Source organism: Sinohyriopsis cumingii, chromosome 6 (assembly GCF_028554795.1).
Source record: "Sinohyriopsis cumingii isolate HCF-2022 chromosome 6, ASM2855479v2, whole genome shotgun sequence".
NCBI classification, from domain to species: Eukaryota; Metazoa; Mollusca; class Bivalvia; order Unionida; family Unionidae; genus Sinohyriopsis; species Sinohyriopsis cumingii.
The window spans coordinates 43,911-66,080 of record NC_142966.1 but is presented as its reverse complement, the minus strand read 5'-3'; the positions used below and the strand labels follow the sequence as shown (position 1 = coordinate 66,080).

The window sequence follows — 22,170 nt, the reverse complement described above, 5'->3', positions numbered from 1 at the left end:
ATGGGGGTGATATTTTGCTATTTGAGGCCGCGCACTGGCAGATCGAATCTCCTCCAATGGGGTAATCTAGAAACTGTCTCAAATACCTTCGCGAATCAGAGGTGGTATCTCTGGGTTAAGGTGATGCACTGCTCTCCACCTCTTACCTATTCTCTTTAGGTATTATGATTGGGTAACAGAAGAAACCAATTTTCCTTTAGTAAATTATGCTTCTTCGAGAATACGTACCCAATCTTAACACAAATACACCCCCTCATTCACCGCAGTTACATCCATACAGAGCGTGACCTCCTCTCCAACCGAAACTGTAGGATTCTTAGACTTTGCTGCCAATACTTACCTAAGGGGAGATCACGCTACCCCGACCGCAATTTCAATCGGCAGACACTGTAGCTCCCTTTAGATAAAAGCAATATCTGAAATGATTGTATTTGCATGGCAGTATTAAATCTTCTAAGGTATTGTGCAAATATTCTCAAATAAACAGATTTTACTAGGTAAAATGCTTTCTTATATTAAGCACGAGTTAAAGTTATTTACGCTGATGGGTATCTTATGTTAAACACGACTTAAGGTCATCCACACTGTGAGAATATATTTAGCATACGTCTGCATCGATCATACTGTGACTTTTCATATATGAAGCATGATTTTAGGTCATTATCATATTAAGTTTCCCTTTCTTTAGGATGAATTCATCTTATCTACAAAGAACGTTTTCACAATAATGTTTACAGACGAATCGCACTTTGAGACTTCATGGTTAAGAATGATGCTTGGCCATTCCCTGTTTAAGAGTTTAATAGTTAAGCATGTTTTAGGTCATTCATGATGAGTTTTCATCTGACATGTATGTATTTACACCATTCGCAAGTGACGTTTAATTAAGTGTTCTTTGAGATCGTTCACAGTACAAATTCTCTTCTATTAAGCATGGTTTTAGGTGATTCACTGTATGCGTTTTCGTAAATCAAGCATCACGTCAGGTCGTTCAGATTGAGATTACAGATATTAAGCATAATTTTAGGTCACTTATACTGTCAGTTTTTATATATGAAGAATGATCATGATTTTAGGTCATTCATACAGTGAGTTGTTAAATATAATGAGTACGATTGCAAACCAATTGCAACTGGATCAACCGATGGTTTAGTGGTTAGAGCATCCGACTCGGATGCGGGAGCTCGCGGGTTTGATCTCCAGCAAAGTCGTACCAAATACTTATTATAATGGTACTAACTGCTGCCTCACTAGGCGCTCAGCATTAAGAGGTAAGGTCAGCCTGGTGTCATAACACTGTGCCTGATTGTAATATAATGCTACATGTTTGCAGCATGATGTCCAAGTGGTAGACATCACTATCAACTGCCACAATGCAGACATCGTAACGATTTGACTGTAAAAATGTTCTGGTTACCATACAAATCCAACACACACACACACACACACACACACACACACACACACACACAAAGAGAGCAATACACTGTGAGCTTTCATATAGTAGCATGATATTAGGTCGTTCGCACTGTCCCGTTTCGAACTTTAAGCACGATTTAACCTCATTCACACTTTGAGTTTTCATATATTGAGGAAGAGGTTAGATCATTCATATTGTCAATTTCACATATTAAGTCGTGCTAATAATCCAAGGGTTTAAAATCTAAAGCGTTTCTTATATGGAAAGAAACAATGTATCTGTGGATGGATTGATGGATGGATGGATGAATGGCGATGGAGAGATAGATGGATAGATGGATGGATTGATGGATTAGTAACTACTGGGGGATCGAGATATGAAATTGTAGTGTCAAACATAATTCTTTTCCGAAGTATATTTTGGTAATAAACTAATTCATGTTTAATCTGTAAAAATGATTGTTTTTATAACTTCCTTAAAATAAATTAATTTTGCAGAATCTATCAGGCAAAGATGCTTATGTTGTTGCAAAATGGACTGGGGATGAACAATCATTGATGACCAATCGACAATACAATGTAAAAACAGTTATCAACGTAGACGATGAAACTGTAAGTATTTATAAAGTCATGTGTTAGTCATCGGTAACAAATCTTGTTTAATATTATTTCTTTAATCGACATCCGTAAAGTGTTATGACTATATGTTCTTAAACTAGGAAACAGAAAGAAAAAACCTACGGAATTATGTAAAATTCAACAAATAATTAATTTCCCTGGAGTACAAAGTGGAAATTTTAGAGGAACTTACGGTATTGTGAATTCAATTCTAACAGTAAATAATGATCCGAATGAGTTCAATTATTGAATGTTATTATGTGTCAATAGTCTTGGATGCACTGATGTGCAAACACTGTTGATGTATCACTGTCATATAATCCAGAATGTCTTTGAAAGAATTCTTAATAATATCGAAAGACCAGTTTACACTTGTAAAATATATTTCTTTGAGAATACTCAGGGCCAGCGTCAACACGGACAGCAACATACCGAGTATTTCCCAACCAAAATTAGCACCACATCTAAAACAACACCAACATTACGGTGCAGACACAATGATACAGTACTGATCTGTCCCTATCGCTCTATCACTCTGTCTCTCCTTCAGCCCTTCACGTCTTTTCAGTCTTAGCCCTTCACCCCTTTTCAGCTGAAAATATAACATCTAAATATGTGTACTATTAGTGAAACGTTAATGCAATAACATACACGACGCATGCGCATAAGTGGAGTTGATCATTTATATTAAAGTCATGGCATCGGGGCTGCTGTATCCGCTTATCCTGATAATCAGGCTCACACGTGGACCTGTATCCGACGAGAATCTTATATAACTTGAAGTACGATTCTCTCGTGCCTTAATTCATGCAATCTTGATGTGAATACAATCCTTCTGTTCAGTTATATTCTGGTGAACTTGAAAATAGACTATAATAAAATCTAACATTGCATTACATAGTTCGGAACTATCAAAAATGCACAATAAATATCAGAATAAAACAATTCTATCCTATAATAAAGATATGGGGAATATAATTCAGGTACCGATACAGCTGGCGATATTGCACCGTAAAGTGGACCGCTTACTGACAAGACATTCCGGAATGTGAAATTTGAATCTACCCTGAGCCTATAAGTACACTTTCTATGTTGCAATGCACGGCATATGCGCTCAAGGTAAATCAGTTTTCCTGAGCACTTAACTCGTGCATCATGGAATGAACCGAACTCACTACATATAAATAATGCATGATATAGTTAAACCAACCTCAGATAACTTTATACATATAAACAAAACCCGAGTATATTCTGTTCCTAAAACCCATAAACAACAAATGTACACAATTTCGGGACAACATGGTTGAATTTAGTAGTATTGTTCTTAAAGTATTATGATTGGTTAACGTATTTTAAATAATTTTGAATAACATGTCAATGAGCATTTTGGAATTCCAAGTAAGCAATTTTTAACTAACCATTCCTCACATATATGATCACAACATTATATAAATTAAGTGAGGAATATGTTTATCAGAATGTTATCTTAAAAGTTAAGACGAGTTTCAGATGTTCTTTTAAGACCATTCTAAATTTCTAATAAAATCTAGACCCAGAACTCAAATCTCACTACACAACATATGTATAACCCAAACAAAACAAGGTTCTGAACTCAAATCCAAATGAATATATTTATCACAAATTACATTAGTCCGGTAGGTCCAAGCTTCTACACTTAATTACGAACAAAGTTCATGTACCCATACAAGTCTGGATCAAATATACATATAATACTATAATAACAACAATTACATAGATATCTTATACAAATTACGCACGAACAAATATAATACTTCCATACACTTGGAAGTGCATCTGCAATCATATTGTCATTTCCTATAATGTACCTAACGTGAAACTATTCCACAACAGTCTCTGACTTTTAGGTTTCATTTTGTTAATGAAAGCAAGTCCTGGTATCACTGAATACTATAATCGGAAAAGGCGTTGCACTAACATACACTTCTAAGTGTTGGAGAGCCTCTATCAAAGCCACACATTCTTTCTTGACGTAGAATAATTTCTCTATTACTTGGTTAATGTCTAGACAAATGAGGTACAGGATAATTCACAATATATATGCCTTCTTCAATCAATACCCCACCAACCTCCAATTTTCATCAATTGATATTCTACATAATTGACGGATATTTAGAGAGAAAAGTACTGGAGCACTCTTGAGTAATAAATTTATCAACGACAGCCAGAACTCTATCACTAGGCTAAACACTCCTTTCCATTGCATTTCTCTCATACCATATTTTCATTTATGACTGAGTAGATTTAAGTTTAGACACGTTTCTATTGAAGTAACAACAATTGTTTATGGTATGTGTATCTAAAAGCCAGCTTAAAAGGAGGAAAATATAATGATTCTTAAAATGAGTATCACCAATCATCAGCTAAATCACTTCCTTTATAATAGCAATATGACTGAAATATAGTCTTCAAAGTTTGATGAAATCTATATAGAACACATTGACTTTCAGGTTGAAAGGCAGATGATTTTAACTGTTGGACGCTTAATTCATGCATAACTTTCTTGAAAATTGCAGACATAAAATTTGAACTTTGATCATAAAAGGCAGATTTAGAAAGGTCTTAATGTCTTTTTAAAAAACCTTATCAAAATTTTTACAATGGTTTTCATTTTAATATTTTTAAAAGGAAAAAGCCTGTAGACATCTTGTCGAGGCACACATTATGGTGAACAAATATTGGTTGCCTGCCTAAGTAACAGCGAAGAGACCGACACAGCCTACCATTATTCTGCTAAATGCTTCGTCAAAAGCGAAATAGGCTGCATATAAGCCTTAGAATCTTCTAGATGAGTTTTCCTAACATTTGACAAGAGTGGCAAAATCTACAGTGTTTACAAACATTACCTCTAATATTCGGCCAATTTTTCACAACTAAAAATTGATTGGTCACTGCCCGCTCGTCAACAGCGGGTGCAATAGGTGGCCTCCATTTGCTCATGAGGATCCCATTTTTAACAAAATAACAAACCGAGACTTGTCTTGCTTCAGTTTTGCTAGTAACCCTCTTAAGCAGGATGATCTCGGAATCTTGGTGTTGTTTGATGATTGATGGTCGTTTGTCAATCTGATTCTAATAGAGAGAATGGGTAGAAAAGAGAACCACTGTTATCAATACAGCTCGATTGATTAATACCTGGAATTAAAGTGGTTTCATCAAAATATATACCAATAACAGTGACATATTCTACAATCGCTCTGACACCTGCACGAGCAGGACTTAAACCAGGGATTTCCTTCTCAACAGGTTCAACATTTTGATCCATGCAAGGCTTATCAGTTACTAAGTAGATGAAACACAATCTTGTCTCTAGCTACGTCAGTGCCAAGTAATAAATGAGTAACCTCAGTCGGCAAAGAATTCACAGATACGACATTCACTGGTTCCGAGACTAAATCGGATGCCACATTAACTAAATAAAGAGTTAGATTAACAAAGCATCCTGCTCTTTGAGTAAGAACACTTTCTTTATACAAAAAGACTTCTCAGTAAAAGGCAAAAATTATGATAATAAAAAAATCCGTGACGCTTCTTTGACAATTAATACTTGAATATGCATAGGCTTGGTAGAATGAACAATAAATGATATTCAACATTTTGACATGGTTATTACTTTTGCATAGTTAAATCAGACTGGAGCTTCTTAGCCTACCCAATGTATTGCTTTCAATACCAAGCAGTAACATCTACCTCTTCGAAATAGGATGATATATTATAATCCTGTATTTATTCTGTTGCTTATTTTTCAATCCATAGCCCAAGGATGCCTGGTTTTTCCTTGAAGTTAATGGATCCAAAACTGTTTCTAGTATTACTGTCACATGCAAAGGAAAAGAGGAATTGGATGCTTTGGAAAGGAAACAGTTTACCATCAACAACGACAAGATGGTATTTAAATAGTTTACAAGTATTTGAGAAAGTGGAGTAAATAAAATAAATGTTCAAATCTGCAGTGTCTTATATTTGAATTATTGTGATAAATTTATTTCGCAGCAAACATATAAACAACTTTACCATACCACCGTATCACCTCAAAGAGTTGTACCTTTAGATAAAATACTCGTCTGGTGCAGGTAGCAGACTATAGCATGACTAATACAGATTACTCTAAATGGAGGTTCCATTTATTGTGTGTTAATGTAATGTATATATGTTACCGCACTTGCCTTCTACTCATTGGTGAGAAAATACAAGTCCAGTGTTTTGTTCAGTATTGGATTTGTTATGCCTTATTGGGTTCATGGTGGAGATTGAGACATTTCTCCATGCTTTGTAACATAAACCCTACAAATACAATAAAAACTACATTTACTACAATAATAAATAATATCGTCATCAGTGCATTATTGTTCCGCATGTTTACATTGATTCTCTTTACAGTACATTCAATACGAATAACTTACAACTCCATATAGTTATTAATTATCCATCTAGAGAGATAGTGGACCAACTAAACCTAAACAACAGTCAGTGTTTAGAGCACAAGTAGGGAACAGACAGACAGACAAACAAACAAACGTATGGACAGAACGATAAGCTAATAATAAAATGCAGGTTGATAACCTATTGAAATGTAATAAAATACAGCAACATGCGTTCCCGAGAAATATGCAGAGTACATATAAAATAAACTATTACATTAATCATATTATAAATATATCTACCTTATCATATGGGACAAAGGCCAATTTACATCCTTGCAAGCACAAGAAACTCTAAAGGACTGACCACTAATACTGTTCATACTATGTTGTTTATCCAGACAAGTAGCAAACTAACCAATCAGAAAGTTGTTTACCACTTGTCATACAATAGAACAACCTAGCATTGCTCAGTGAACAAAACTCTAACAGATAATCCTGGTTCAAGGTTACCTAAATGGCTAAATATGTGTAAACTGAGAATAACACTAATTGCAACTGATGACTGTATTTCCCTCAATAATAAACATTAACTACATAAAATAATAAAATACCTATTTCTGCCTAATTAAAACATGACAATAAAATTATAAAACATATGCTCCTGCTACATGTATTTATCATTATGATTTATGAGAGATAATATCCACATGACTTTGTGCCATAATTGTACAACAAATTATAGACTGAACATTGTGTGTTCTCTTGTGAAATATTCGCCTTATGCATTAGTTTTACCTAAAAAATTCAAAATAATGACATTTATTAGATGTTATAGCATTTTCTCTGAAACGTCGGGAGGCATCGCACGAAGTTCCTTCAGCCTCGCGTTCCAACCAGATTTTAAGGCTAGTAGAGAAGCAGCGAAATTCTTGATCCTGAGAGAAAGTTCAGATTCTTATCTTTGTATTTCTGAATCAAGGACTTTCTCACAATGATATGTTGCCACACATTTTGTTGCGATATTGAATTATTTTACAATTTCAGACAGAATCATCAGATATGACGGTATTTTTGCTAAAATCTTGGCAAAACGCACACGATGTTCCTCCTGACACAAGCAGTATCCTGTCACTACTGGAGAATGTCAATCAATGGCATCCGAGTCCCACTGAATCGAATCGAATTCTGATCTGCTCAAGGTTTGTAAACATATCAATAATAATTAAAGTCAAAGAGCCTTCATTAGTGACTGTAGCTTATTTTCTTTAGTTGCCAGGATTATTCTTACTGTAGTAAATGAACATTTTTTGATTGTGAAAGAAGGGCATATTTTACGGAGTCTTTTCAGTTTTTGCTGTTCTAAACAAATTGATAGTTCTTTATAACTGCACACTCGTCAACAATATTATGCACATGCTTTCCGATCGATATAAGAATATACCTGATGATGAGCTTTGAGGTTCTTTTGGTTAAGTTGTGACTTTGTGATCCACATACATTTATTCATTCGATCACTTAGTTTCTTCTAGTTTTTTCAGTAACTTCTTCAAACTTGCATTGGGACTATTTGGCGAGGTTTTCTTGACTAAATATTCTTGTCTGACTCATTTGCATTCTTTTCCAGAAGAACTTTAATGCAATGTATGCCATTCTTGTGTCATGTGATTTTACTTTTGATGAAAATTTAGGGAAAGCACGAAGTCACCTGAAAAACAAGGGAGGAGAATTTCGTTTACATACCGTGCATACATAAGAGTTCTGCGTTTAATATCGAGATGACATTCAAGTTTTAGATTACGGATACAAAATATGGGAATAACGCTGCTAACGATATTGACATACTACACATTGAGTGTTGTAAACCTGTACTTACATTTCAGGGAAATACATAGTATGTGAAGTTTTATCAAAAATTGGGAATATATGCTTTTTTAAAACAATGAAATATCGATTATGTATACATGAAAATTCCATTCACTGACATTTATATAAGCAGAAATATTTATGACAATTTTAAACATCTGTGTAATTTGGATCTTAACATATAAAACAATGTTTAGTAGTTTGCTAAGACATTTTGAGCAATGCACATTAGATTTTACAGTTATTTCATTTTTAAATTCAAATTATATGTCCATTTTGTTTCTTTATCAAAACCAAACTACATCCTTTGATTACACAAACACCTGGTTATTTGTGTCAGATTTGAGATGAACAGATGCGGTGTCATCTATACATTACTGACTGAAAAAGACAGAATTCGAAGAGACGGAGAAATTCATATATTGCGGACAAGCATGGACATGTTGGCAAGGAGTCGAACACTACTACCAACATTCGTAAGAATCTGTCTATCTTCTCATAAGAAACCTGTTCAATTTTCGTAATCATTGCGTATTTGAAAAATGCACTATCAGACACAGACACGGAAACGTTTAAACAACATCTGTGTTCATTTTATATCAGAATTTATCATAGAGAGGGTTAAATTAGCACAGTCCTAGAAAACGACAACGCCATGCTCGTTTTGCTACTTGTTACTACTATTTCTGTTTCTGCTTATTCGCACTCTTCTTCGCCTTCTTCACACCATCATCATTATCATCATCAGTGTTATCACCACCATGCTAATCTCACCAGCATTAACATGACCATCATCATGGACACCATCACCATTATCACTACTGAAATGATGATGATGATCATCATTATCAATGAGTCAGAGTCTGTCGGAGATAGACTAATAGATTCACTTGGTAAACATTACTTTATTTATGCAAGAGGACAGACGAAAAAAAAGCAGATATTATAAATATTCAAATGGTGTAACAATATACTGTATATACTGTACTTCACGTATCACAACTCTTTACTTCTTTCTCATAGGTCGCCATGTATCCTGTCGTAAATATTTGTAAAGTAACACACTATAAGCATATAGTGTTCGATCACAAAGTAACAAAGTCCAAAAAGGCAAAACAACAGAGAATATATAGGGGCTTTGAACTTTCATATGTACTTTCATATGTAAAATTTTAATGTATTCAATGCATCTGTAAAAGTGAGTATTATATATATATATATATATATATATATATATATATATATATATATATATATATATATATATATATATATATATATATAGTTGTCTTGTCTTCTCTATGTTTCGTATTTACTTTGAAAAAGACTCATTAAGAGTCGCAAGCTCTCAAGCCAGATAGTTACTAGTTTTGCACTATTCGTTGTCAGTTTATTGCATTTAACTTAACCAATCCCTGACACTAGTGATCTCTAGCTGGATGCATTGTAAATAAGAAGATTCTTATTCGCCATATGATTTTCATTCTTCGTATATATATATATATATATATATATATATATATATATATATATATGTATATGTATATATATATATATATATGTATATATATGGAATGAGGTGGTGGAACAAGCTGGCAATAAGTAGTAATGGATCGTATGCAATACAATCTTTGGAATGAACGTTAAATGTGTTCCATGCATTAAATAATGCTCGTGGTGATGAGAGTTTTGTTTCATTTCAGAACCAGTATATCTTTCTTCACAAATGTATGTTAAGCCATGCAACGCAGGAACGCACCTATGAGAACACAGCTGCTCTGAACAAAATAAAAGAAATCCTTTGATGATGACCAAGCGCGGCATTGAGTATAAACTTGGAAATAGTGCTACGAACCCTCGGCCAAAATTTTGACAAAACTACGATGAATACATTTAAGCATTGTCATAGTATCAGTTTTATGAAGCATTTTAGCTCAAAAAATCGAATGATCGTGCATTGCTTGATACATTCTTATATAATTCATTAAACATTTGTTATGAATGTCGTATAGTGTTTTTGAATTAAGAGCTTTTGAATATATCGTATTAAGACGGTGAATCCAATAGGTTTTCCTTCAGCAGACCTTCCGTCTCTGAATCAGCTTTAACAATAGGTTGGATGTAGAAATATTGCAAGGTATGGGAAATGTTTTTACAATGTGTGGCAACATGAGATGAAAATGATTGATAGACATATATATCTGATCTATGTTGGTTCATACGTTTAGATATTTGTTGACTGGTTTGTGCAATATGTTGGATGCCACATTTTTTGCATGTCATCAAATAAATAACATTTGATGTTGTACAATTAGTATCACAACTCATATTAAAAGTTTCTTTCGTATCATTACTATTGAAAGAAGTATTTGTAATAATAAATGAACAGTGCGAACATCTAGGTCAATTACATTTAGTTGATGATCCTATTTTATATGATGTTTCTTTAATTTAGAATTAGTTATGAAATCTTTAAGATTTTTAATCCTTTTATAAGCAAGTGGGGATTTGCTTTCATGTAGCGATTTAACACTTGCTTTACATGATAAGTTTAATAAATCCCAATATTTATTGATAATCTTACCTATATTAGGCAGACTTGAATTATGTTCAGTAACAAAAGGAATGATATGTTCATTTCTACTTTTGATTTAACATTGTAAAGATTCAAGTTGTGTAAGAGAATATACTTTTTGGAAAGCAGTATTAATGATGTCAATAGGGTAATTTCTATTTAAATAATGCTGACCTAACTCTGTCAAATATGATTTAAAAACAGCGGCATCCGAAGTAATTCTTCTATATCTTTTTGCTTGTCTATATGGTATCCTGTGTTTACATGATTTAGGATGGCATGAAGAATATTCAACATATTGATGAATACTCTTGTTTTTAACATGAACCATGGTAATGATATCATTATTTTCATTTTTCACGACATCAACGTCCAAAAATGATGCTTTAATTTTAGACACATTGAATGTAAATTTTATAGTTGGATGTAATTTGTTTAAACTGTCTGTAAAATAATAAAGGTCTTCGAATGAATAACTCGAAATCATAAAGATATCGTCTGAAAATCTTAACCATACATCTGGATTTTAAGAGGCATTTATTTAGAAAATCATTTTCTAATTTTCCCATAAATGAAGATGCATAAGCAGGTGCCATAGGACTACCAATTGCTGTTCCCATTTTTTGGAGATAGTTTCTATTACCAAATTGAAAAGGTTATTTTCGAGCACAAATTTTATCAAATCACAAACATGTTATTTTGATAGTTTATATGTATATTCGTTTTCTATAAGATAATATTTACACGCTTCGATACCATCTTTGTGTAGTATATTTGAGAAGAGTGAGACCGCATCAAGTATAACAAGGAATGAATTTTCAGTTAGTGTCGGTAAAGTTTTCAGTTTGGTAATGAGATCAAATGTATCTTTGACATATGAAGGTAGTGATTTCATCAATGGTTGTAAAATGCGATCAATGTATTGAGATATATTATTTGTAATTAAGTTATATGTAGAAATAATGGGTCTACCTGGATATCCTAAATGTAGTGACTTATCAACCGTTTTATGTATTTTTGGTAAAATATAAAACTGAGGTGTGCGTATTTTATTTGAGAAGATATCTAGTTCATCATATATGGATTAATTGTGTACAGCGATTTGATTAATACATTTGCTTAATTTTTCTTAAATTTTTCAGAAGGATTATATGAAAGTTTTGTGTAATATTTTTCATCATTTAATTGTCTTTCTATTTCTCTTATATAATCTTCCATATTCATTATTACTATGGCGCAAGACTTATTAGCTTTTTTAAAGACGATAATCCTTTCGTCTTGTGATAAGGTACGTAAAGAATTTAGTTCTTCTTTAGATATGTTTGTAAAATGATTTTATTAAGACTGTTATTTAAAATTTCTTATTTAGTTGCTTCAATATAAAAATCGAGATAAATATCTCGTCCACTAGATGTAAATGTTGATTCTTTTTTATTGAAAAAGGGCTTATTTTGTAGATGAAATCTATTTTCATATTGTGAAGATGTACATGATTGTGAGAAAAATTCTTTTAATTTTAACGATCTTGTGCATTTAAAAAATTCTTCTGCTAAATTAATATTATCATGCGCTTGGTTCTATCCCTTACCTAGAAGAATGTAATCATTATTAGTCAGAATTAGTTTATAAAGGGTTAACACAGTTTCTTTTCCTCTTTCGATTTCCTTTTTCCTTTTCTTTTCTTTCCTCCATCTGTTCTTGTTTTGTATTTTAATAGATCTCCTATTCTTTCTGTTGTTTGTGTTGTTTTCAACAGATGCTTGAGGGTTTCCATTAGTCTTTGTATTGTTGCTATAACGGTTATGTTAGATTCTTGTGTAGTTTGCTTCGCCACACTTCCTGCATCTGTAGAGGTTGCTTTTGTGTGCCTGTGGCTGTTAAGTGTATTGCTTGATTATCTTTCTCATTATTTTGAATGGGTCTATTATTGTTTTCGGTGTGATTTGGTTGATTTGTAATTCTTGCTGTTGGAGATGCTTGTTTTATTTACTTCTCATGACTTGTTGGTTATTCCGTGTGTGATTATTAGTTACTGCACGTTTTGTTTTTACATTGATGAAGTTAATGTGCTCTGCTGATTTATTTGGTTGTTGATTATCTCGTTTTGATTTTTCTCTAGTAATTTACGATGCTGTTGTTTTTCTTTGTCCAGGAAAATTGTTTTACTCTCTCTGTAAATTCTGTAACTTTTCAGCTGACTTGATAATAGTTCGTCTTGTTTAGATTCCATTTTTATAAAAAAGGTCTTCCTAAAAAATACCAGTATTGCCTTTTATCAAAGTTTTTAGTTCATCTCTATGTTCTTCTAGTCTTTTGCCTATCTTGATCACTCTCCTCTGATGTTCTTTTTTTAGTCTATCACATATTTCCAAAGATACTTTTTTCAATAGGGAGTCAATTGATGCCATAATAACACATTCTATTTTTACGTACACACACACACACACACACACACACACACACACACACACACACATACATACATACATCCATACATACATACATATGTCTGTGTGTGGGTGAACTTTATAGTATATTTGTTCATTGGCAAACGTTAAGATATGTACAATTTGTACCGCAAGTGGACAGTAGGATGTTAATTCTTTGGATTTAGACCGGTTAAAATACGAATGAGCTTTGTTGCGGATACATCATGTATTAAGTAACTTGTAAGCATGTATTTCAGGTTATGGTTTGATAAAGGTAATGTCAAAATCGGTATAATTCGACTTACGATGGCTGAACACTTATATAAAATATCTAATTACGTCGCAGGTCGGTTCAGTTCAAGCAAGAACTAAGACGAAGCAATAATCTGAGCAGAGTAGGTCGTAAGTGGCTGAGCTAGCGTTTGAGACTGAGATTTTGTGCCAATAAATCATAAAATATAAAGTTTGATTGGTTAACAGTGGAACATTAACATCAAACTCAGTTTGGCATCTGGCGATCTCTGGTAGTCTGTAGAAAAAATATATTGCTATTACAACGGAAACTGGAACTGATGAAAGATCAATTAATTTAATATTAGAGGTTCATATCCTTTTTCAGCTATTTTATCATGAATATTTTAGCATCTTGAGGTAAGGTATATTTTACACAATACACCAAAATATTAACAAATATGTATATATGATCTTTTTGACCTTTAGGTATTTCTAAAAATAAAATATAATTCTCATTACAATTTATGTAAATGTGCAAAGCTTATTTGTAAAATAAATGTGTCATACTAATATGTACTTTTATTTCTACGTTATTGATCTTTATTTGTAAGTATCTAGAAAACAAATGTATGTCCGTGATATTTAAATACGTAAAGACGTATTTCTGTTGCTGACCTAATATATTTTTCCGGAGTTGGTTGGGTGAGATGTCCAATCGAGTGCCCCCCCCCCATATACATGAATTTGTTTTTTGTGGCGATAAAACTCAAAATCACCGTTATTGATATATAACCAAATTATCCTCTTCCATCTCCATCTTTGGAACAATTTTACTAACTATCAATATGTTGCTATTTACCGTTAACGTTGTAGTATCTCAGTATGCATTTTGTAAACAAATGCAAATATCCTAATGTAAGACAACCCCAAATAACACCGCCCATCACCATTAAAGAATTAAAAATCAGATTCCTGATATCATTCTCAATTTTCCTAAAAGTGTTTTTGCTTTAGGTTCAAAATCTGTACTCTACATTGTTTTCAAGTAGCATTATTCACTTTGCTAACTTGTCCTTATGTAGGAAATAAGTTCTGTTTTGTATCTTATGGAAGCGAATCTCAGTAATAGTGTAAAGTCAGGAGCTCCCCATCGTCTCCATTGTAATTTTTTGGAGTAGTGGTAATTGCAACATAGTTGAGGCACAGGAGCGCATGAGACTTAGATGAGGCAGCCATGTAGTTCCACCATTACTAACTCAAGATCTCTGCTAAAATATGATTACGAATAAACTCAGGCGGTTCAGTGGGAGTCACGCCATCTTTGTTCATATCCTCGTACTTTATCCTATTACTATTTAAAGGACATCGTGTTACCCTTTCCATTATGTTGCACAAAATATCTCAAACTATAAATCACCTTCGTGGAAGTTCCTTCTCTAGAAGTGCCAGCCTGAATTAGAAGCGGCAAAGGTTGTGCCTACATCAAAAATAAAGCCAGGTTTCTCCTGTGGGCAGTGTTATACACATTATTCCTGCGTCAAGTAAGATACAATTACGCAGCGTATCAAAACAAGTTGCGTTTTACAGGCGTCAGTTTTTCGGCAAGGTAATATTTTCGTGAACGTCTTTGGTGTGGACGATTTCACTTGAGCTGAGAAATAAAATTTGAATATGTAATAAATTCATCACAAGACTACAGATGGCCACTTATGCTGCGTAACGAATTTTAATGGACTGATGAAAGGATAGTACACCAGGCATAAGGTCAAAATATTTTACTGTCGAAAATGTCTGTATGGCACTATACGAGAAGACTTGCTCGTCCGTGATCTAGATTACAATGACACTACACGTGTTTTGATGCCAAGCAAAGGCACTATTCTAGCGTATGAGTGCTTTTTTTAATTTGTGCCTTTATTTGATTCACGCAATATTCCTATTGCTGCCTGAGAAAAAAATAATCAAAAGCTTATTTTATGAGAGAATGTGAAGAGCAGTTTCCTGCGAATATTCGTACCGCTCGGCTGGTATCGGTGACGTCGTACGCAATACCATACATTTGTATCACGGTGCTGACTGAGTAGAGTCTTTCATAAATAGTTAGTTGGATGGAGCAAGATCTGTAGCCATTGGTTCCGCAACAAATGTGGTTTATACAGCAGAGGATAGCAACCATTTTATTAAAGCAGACAATTGTTATATATTTAAGGAGACACTTAGTTATGATCAAGCCAGAGATCAATGTAATTTAACTGACAAATATATACGTAAGGACCATAACCAATACAATCTTCTTTTAATTCAGGTGGTGCGGCATAATCTACTCGGCTAAAATGCATACTCGGTCGAAAACCACGTCGGAAACTACAACCAAGACAGGACATCAGCTGCAATTCGAGCAACAGGGAGCGCCACATGTCATTTTTAATTGGTTACCTGCGCTTTGTAAACAGTTACCAGTGTTTGCAGGATTTGCTAGATGAACTAATCAAATATACAAAGTCTTAGACAAAAACGTTTAGGAGCAACATTGATTTGGTCATGCGCAAAGCAATGTAACCGTATGATTACATGTGATCTTTGAACGTATTTGCCTTTGATGAAACGAGTTTGCAAGTAAAACGACATTTCTTTATCCTGCTTATAAACGCTTAAGTTTCGGATTAGGATTGTGAACATGCCTACAATGTATTAAGCCAAATCATTATAGAGAATCTTTCCGCGTATCAAGAACTGCATCTGAATATAAATGTGCTGCTGATTCCTGTCGTGTATGAAACTTTTCGTGACATGTGCGTGTCTTATTACGGGCTAGATCCTGCTTGGAATAACTCCGATCCTGGCGTATCTTAAGACGGCGCACTCAAGATGTCTAACGCAGAGCTATAATTGATTACGGCCATCGACATGTATCATTTAATAGAAAATGGACTTTTTCACGGTGGAATTTAAGTGATTTCTAACAAACTTCCTGTCGTAGACATCAAATATATATCCGAATAGGATACCCCACAGCCATCCAAGGACTTTCTCTATTTTAAACACAATTTTCGTGATCGTTAGGAATCGATACAAAGATAACAATTTTGGCAGTTTTTCTTGGATGTAGCCAGAAAGTTTGACTGAAGGAATGTTGCGGGGCGACATTAATACCGGCTACTTTTGGAAGTATATCTTGACTATCTTACTGTTATTCATGATCTGCGCAATGTCTCTCCTCTTGGTGGATAAGACGCGATATTTTATTTACTGAGAAAATATGACCAATGTCTTGGCTTAGGCATGAGCCTGGTTAGACTGTATCGTGTAATCAAATTAGACTGGATGCAAAACTACAATGATTTTAACCCAAACAAAAGAATGCATAAACGTGTTTGATAGAACTTTCTTTAAGGTGATGAACTTATCCCGTATTTGGCAAAATGATCCAAAAAATAAGAGAGCGAGTCAGTATATCACTGGTCTACAGACAGGAACGGAGAGACAAGCTGGTTGCAGATCCCGGTTTTTGGCGCGATGAAGATTCTTGTAAATGAAACCATAGTGTGAATTGGTACAAAGAAAACACTTATCGTTCTCAGTAATCTCAGTGTTTTTGACGCATCGTCAAACGCCAAGCATATTCTAATTAGAATCTTCTATGGAAAACCTGCTTTATGTCTGATAAAAAATATATTGCCAGTGGAAAATTGTCTGCCACAATGCTAACACAGCTGCTTTGATAGAGTATTTGTTATCTCGGGCTTTTGCAGCCTCATTATGCTCCAAGAGCCAGCATCTTATGAAAGTCTGCCATAAACATCTTGCTGTAAATTGCTTGTGTTGAGTAAATCTCAGATTGAGGTCTTATAATATAATAACTCCACGTATTTAATTGTTCGCTTGTTCCTATTATCTCCAGGACAGTATGCCATTTCATACAATACAAAGTGTGGCAAGTAACTCATTCATGTAGCAGATACTGATACAACTAAGTAGATTCAATATTTTTCGCTGATCAAAGCGTGCGTCTTAGGATTACGTAATGGCTTGGTCTTAGTGCGATTTAAGTCGAGCTTTGCATTTGATTTGCATAGAGGGTTATAATGACATTAAGAAGTTTGTTTAGGCTACTCCGTAAAGACCTGTAATATAAACAAGTTATCAGACATATCTATGATCTGATTTGACAAAACGATTTGTATAAGCATGTATAACTCCGATGCAAACGAACACGCTGCTGTCCGCGACGATTATAACGAGTACAACCAAGTGGTAATTGAGCACATAAGAACGATTCAACGAAGTCTTTGACGGGTGTGTTATGCTAGATCTGCTAGATTGTTCTAGTATGTATTCAAAAAAATGTTTCTGCTCATAGGGCTTCCTGAAAAGGCTGCGTTGAGCAAACCCGTATGGAGCAAACAAATAGCAGAGTACGACAAAATTGTTTCTTAATATTTCCCGTTGTAAGACTAGAATTAAAATGATTAGGGTAGCCGATCCATTTTACGAGTGACTTGGTTCCGCGAGTCAAGATCACATTCTCTATTCTAAACTCCTGCACGCAAAAAATATACCGGAACACATTAGCCACGAGGGTTTGCGATTCGAAAAGCTACAGGAGTTGTATTCAGCATCTCTCACACGGTAAATATTTATTTGGTATAGCTTGATATACAACCCTTTTAGAACGTTTTCAAATCCAAGAAATCCCAACCCCGTCGTCAATAATAGACTTTTTTTCTGAAATAAAAATTGCTACTGTTACAAAGTCTGAGACCATCATGTCGCAACAATGGTGTTATCTTGTCTTTTTACTGAAAACATAATTGCGTGGAAATGCTTTTTCATATTTCTCTCTATATCATCTGATCATGTTTTCCTTCACGTCCACGTTCCGAATCTGATGGATACTTTGCATCACGTTAGTACTTTTTCCATATAAAGCAGTGTGTTCACCTGTTTAACCACCCGTCGTTGACTAGTCAAAAGCGTTAAACAAATGGCATGAAAATATTACAAGAGCAATTGAAGCCATGATGCTCATACATCGGCATAGGCAGCATCTGTTACAAAAGAACCCTGTCAGGAAGAACGCTATCGTCTTGAAAATGGAGCAGGACTTAGTAGCGAATGTACTGCTCCCAAGGTACAGCAAACAGAAAAAAAGACTGGGAGCAGAGACGAAGATTACTGCAGAGAAATATGAACAGCGCTAGAAGCAACAATACAGAAAAAAGCGGCAGTAGAATGAGATAAGACAGAAGATGCAGTGCATAAAAAAGACTGACGACCTCTCCTCCTTCTTTAGAGGATCCTAAGCTGTTGTGAGGCCTGTCGAGAGACATGGCCGTCCTCCCGGTATATAAATCCAAGACAACTCGAAAATAAATTGTCCTGTTCAGGACCAACAATCTCTTGAAAAGAGATAATAAATCATGATGTCCCCTCCCAAAAGCTATGTTTGCCTGTTTTGCGAATATTTGTGTATGTATTATTCCTGTCATTCCCCACCTAAATCTTAAAAATCCCTTCCGTAATAAAATGTGTTTGTTGGGAATAGGTTTTCGTGAGGGTATAGTGGGGTAGTTCTTTATTTGCGTGTAGATGAAGAATGAAATCCAAGATAAACTCAGAAGACTGGGTCATACTGACTGGACGACAGAGAAGGAGAAGAAAGAAGAGTGGAGGAAGGAGGATAACTCGCCAAGTTTAGGGTGGAGCTGTTTGACGTCCAACCACTTCTAAGAAATTGCTAGAAATTGAATATACTAATCTTAATGGTATTTTGTATTTTATTTGCATGATTTTTTAATGTCTGTGTACGTTTGTGTTTGTATATGAATATTTTGTTGAAAACTAAAACTTTCTACCCCCTTCACTTCTTCTTCTCTACTATGTTATTGTTGGTGTTTGTGTGTAAAGACATAGTAGAATGTATATAAACCCTGTATATAAAGTATGTTTTTATATTATTATGAATGTGCATACACATAACATTTTTAAAGCTGTATTTGATTGAGGAGTGTTTATGAACGCTCGCAAAATTCTCACTATTGCTAAATTAGACATCATATGGCTTTCTATACTGGAGACATCTGTGTCAAAACTTTAAATACAAGAATATCAATTATTTCTGCCCTGATGTTAACGTAGAATAAATAAATTTTCCAGTAAATAAGATTGTATACAATTTTACCTAACCTAGGTCTCATTATTACCGCATGGGAAATTTTAATTCTAGAATATTCCAAATGTTTACAAGATAAAATATGTTACCATTATCATAAAATAGAACGCGGTAAACACAATTCCTTGGCTCAGACCAATATAAATATATTTAATTCTTTTGATAATTATCCTAATATTATAACCATACACATAAAGAAAATATTGAAATGTATTAGTTCTTTACATAATTTAAAAATTAGCTAGGTCCGTCACACAATGAACTTGAGCTTGTATAAAGTCAGCTATAATATACGATTTTAAATAACCCACAGCATATAACATAACCTTTTACAAAAAATAACTAACGAAAAACGCAAATCGAATATGCATAACATATCTCCTAACAAAGAAAACGAAAGATTTGTGCACTAAAGTTTTCCTTAACTATTTGTCAAAAGTACATGTGAAAATCACATAAGATGATATCTTCTTCATGACATAAAATGTACATCAAATTATATAACATTTCTATACACGTAAAAGTGCGTCTGCTATTACATTATCTTTTCGTTGATGTAAATATTGTATTCCTGCAACATCAAACCTGACCCTAATAATCTCTGATCTTTTGTTTTTCGTTTTGTCAGTGAAGATTTAGGATCAATAAATTACAATATTTGGAGATAGAGCTGAACAAATATACATTTCAAAGCGTTACAAGTCCATTATCAAAGCCAAACATTACTCCTCGATTGTGGAATAGTTTTCCTGGTGTTTTATAATTTATTAGAAAAATAGCATACTGGATGATCTACACCATTTGTGTTTAATAGAAACAATATTGCACCAACCCCAACATTACATGTATCAACATTTTAAATGAATGATTAAACTTTGGAGCTAATGAAACCGGTGCACTCTTAATTATGGCCTTTAAATTGTCAAGAATCAGGGCATTTTCCAGACCAATTAAACTTTGGGGTTTTTGTTTGTTGTTTGTTTTTGTTCAGCGAATGGTCAGTGGAGGAAGAATTGGAGCGACATTTCCGTTAATGTCCAGCAATATAAATCACATCAGTTGCTTTTTACTGATAGACCTAGGGAATTCAGAGATAAACTTGAGTTAGCATCTATAGGTTGAACTTGTCCGTATCCCACGATATATCTTATAAATGTAAGACAAGCATGGCAAAACACCCTTTTGGATAGGATAAATTGGCAAAAGTTAATCAGTAAAGCTGTCGAAGAATTTCCGAGTTGACCTTAAATTATCTTTCCGCGTATCGTTGCAAATGCTGACATCTTCTCTGTAAGTATCACAATTATCCTCACAGATGTAACCATGTTCATTAAACGTTGAAAAGTGCAAGGTGAACTCTTTATCCCAAACGACAGCACTTCTAATTGATAAAGTCCATCTGAATTACGAAAATCGAAATTTCGTTTCCTTTTTCCGTCAGTGGAATGTGTAATAGCCCTTTCAAAAGGTCAAATCAGGTGACATATTTTGCATGTCAATTTTATCAACCCAGTCTTCGTTTCTTGGAAATGCAAATGAATCTGTTTCGCTCACACTGTTTACCTTTCTATAGGCTGTGCACGTACGAAAGTATTATCTGGTCTCGGTACAAGGAAACATGATGAACTAATTGGTTCAATAAAATAATTCTCCAGCAACAAATGAATTTCTTTTTTCGAAACATTCCTGTTTGGAGGGTTCATCCTGTACATCGGCTGACTTCTTTGTTTTTGTAAGAACATCTGGAGAAAAAGTGCTCATAGTCAGGTAATAGCTGTTTTAGTTCTTTCTTTTCTTGTTGTTGTAGATATGACAGTTTTTGGTCAAGATGATTCATAGTTTTTGAAGTTTGAAGACTGGTACCACAAACATCATTACAGTCCGATTGCATTCATAACTTAAATCCTCACTTTGCAGGATATGTACATCTACATTGCATACATGATTCATCTGACAATCTAAAACATACTCCTTTAATATATTTATATGGCAAAGTTTTTTGGTTTTCGCCTTCCATGAGTTTTAATGATATAATTTAAATCATACGCTTTTTTCAACTGTATATGGACTTCAATGTTTAGCCTGAAAAGGGTTTTGAGGTAAAGGTAAGAGAGCCATAACTATATTATCAGGCTGAAAATTCTTTTTCTTTGTACTTTTGCCATACCTTAATTTAATTTGTCATTGAGTAGTGTGCAGATTAGGTCTTGCAATCCTAAAGCATTTGATAACTTATATTTAAAATTAGAAACATATTCGAGAAGATTATTTTTTTTATTTTCATTTGAAAGAACTTTCGTTTTTAACAACTTCAATGGTCCACGGACAGCATGTCAGCAAATTAGTTCAAAAGGAGTAAATGCTAAAGACTCTTGATCTGATTCCCTGACAGCAAAAAAAAAAAACAGCAAAGAAACACCGTCACAATCTTATCCAGTATCAAAGTCATATGACCGA

The 22,170-nt window shown here is 34.0% G+C and overlaps 1 protein-coding gene and 1 long non-coding RNA gene across 6 annotated transcripts in view; one reads left to right on the top strand and one right to left on the bottom strand.

Annotated features, from left to right (window-relative positions):
- Window positions 1-14,113, top strand: part of LOC149796249 (receptor-type tyrosine-protein phosphatase alpha-like) — a 68,646-nt gene extending 54,533 nt beyond the window's left edge. For all 5 annotated transcript variants that reach the window (XM_089960885.1, XM_089960886.1, XM_089960883.1 and 2 more), the window contains 5 exons: window positions 1,918-2,031; window positions 5,833-5,964; window positions 7,485-7,639; window positions 8,644-8,779; window positions 10,007-14,113. In XM_089960885.1, coding sequence (XP_089817011.1) covers window positions 1,918-2,031; window positions 5,833-5,964; window positions 7,485-7,639; window positions 8,644-8,779; window positions 10,007-10,108 — 639 coding nt within the window. In that variant the 3' untranslated portion in view covers window positions 10,109-14,113. The remainder of the gene's footprint in view (window positions 1-1,917; window positions 2,032-5,832; window positions 5,965-7,484; window positions 7,640-8,643; window positions 8,780-10,006) is intronic.
- LOC149796250 (uncharacterized) lies at window positions 2,063-6,848 on the bottom strand. Its single transcript, XR_016421644.1, has 3 exons — window positions 6,741-6,848; window positions 4,923-5,148; window positions 2,063-2,629 (listed from the first exon to the last, which is right to left on the bottom strand). It is a non-coding gene; the product is annotated as an uncharacterized LOC149796250 (long non-coding RNA).
- Window positions 14,114-22,170: the final 8,057 nt, after the last annotated feature.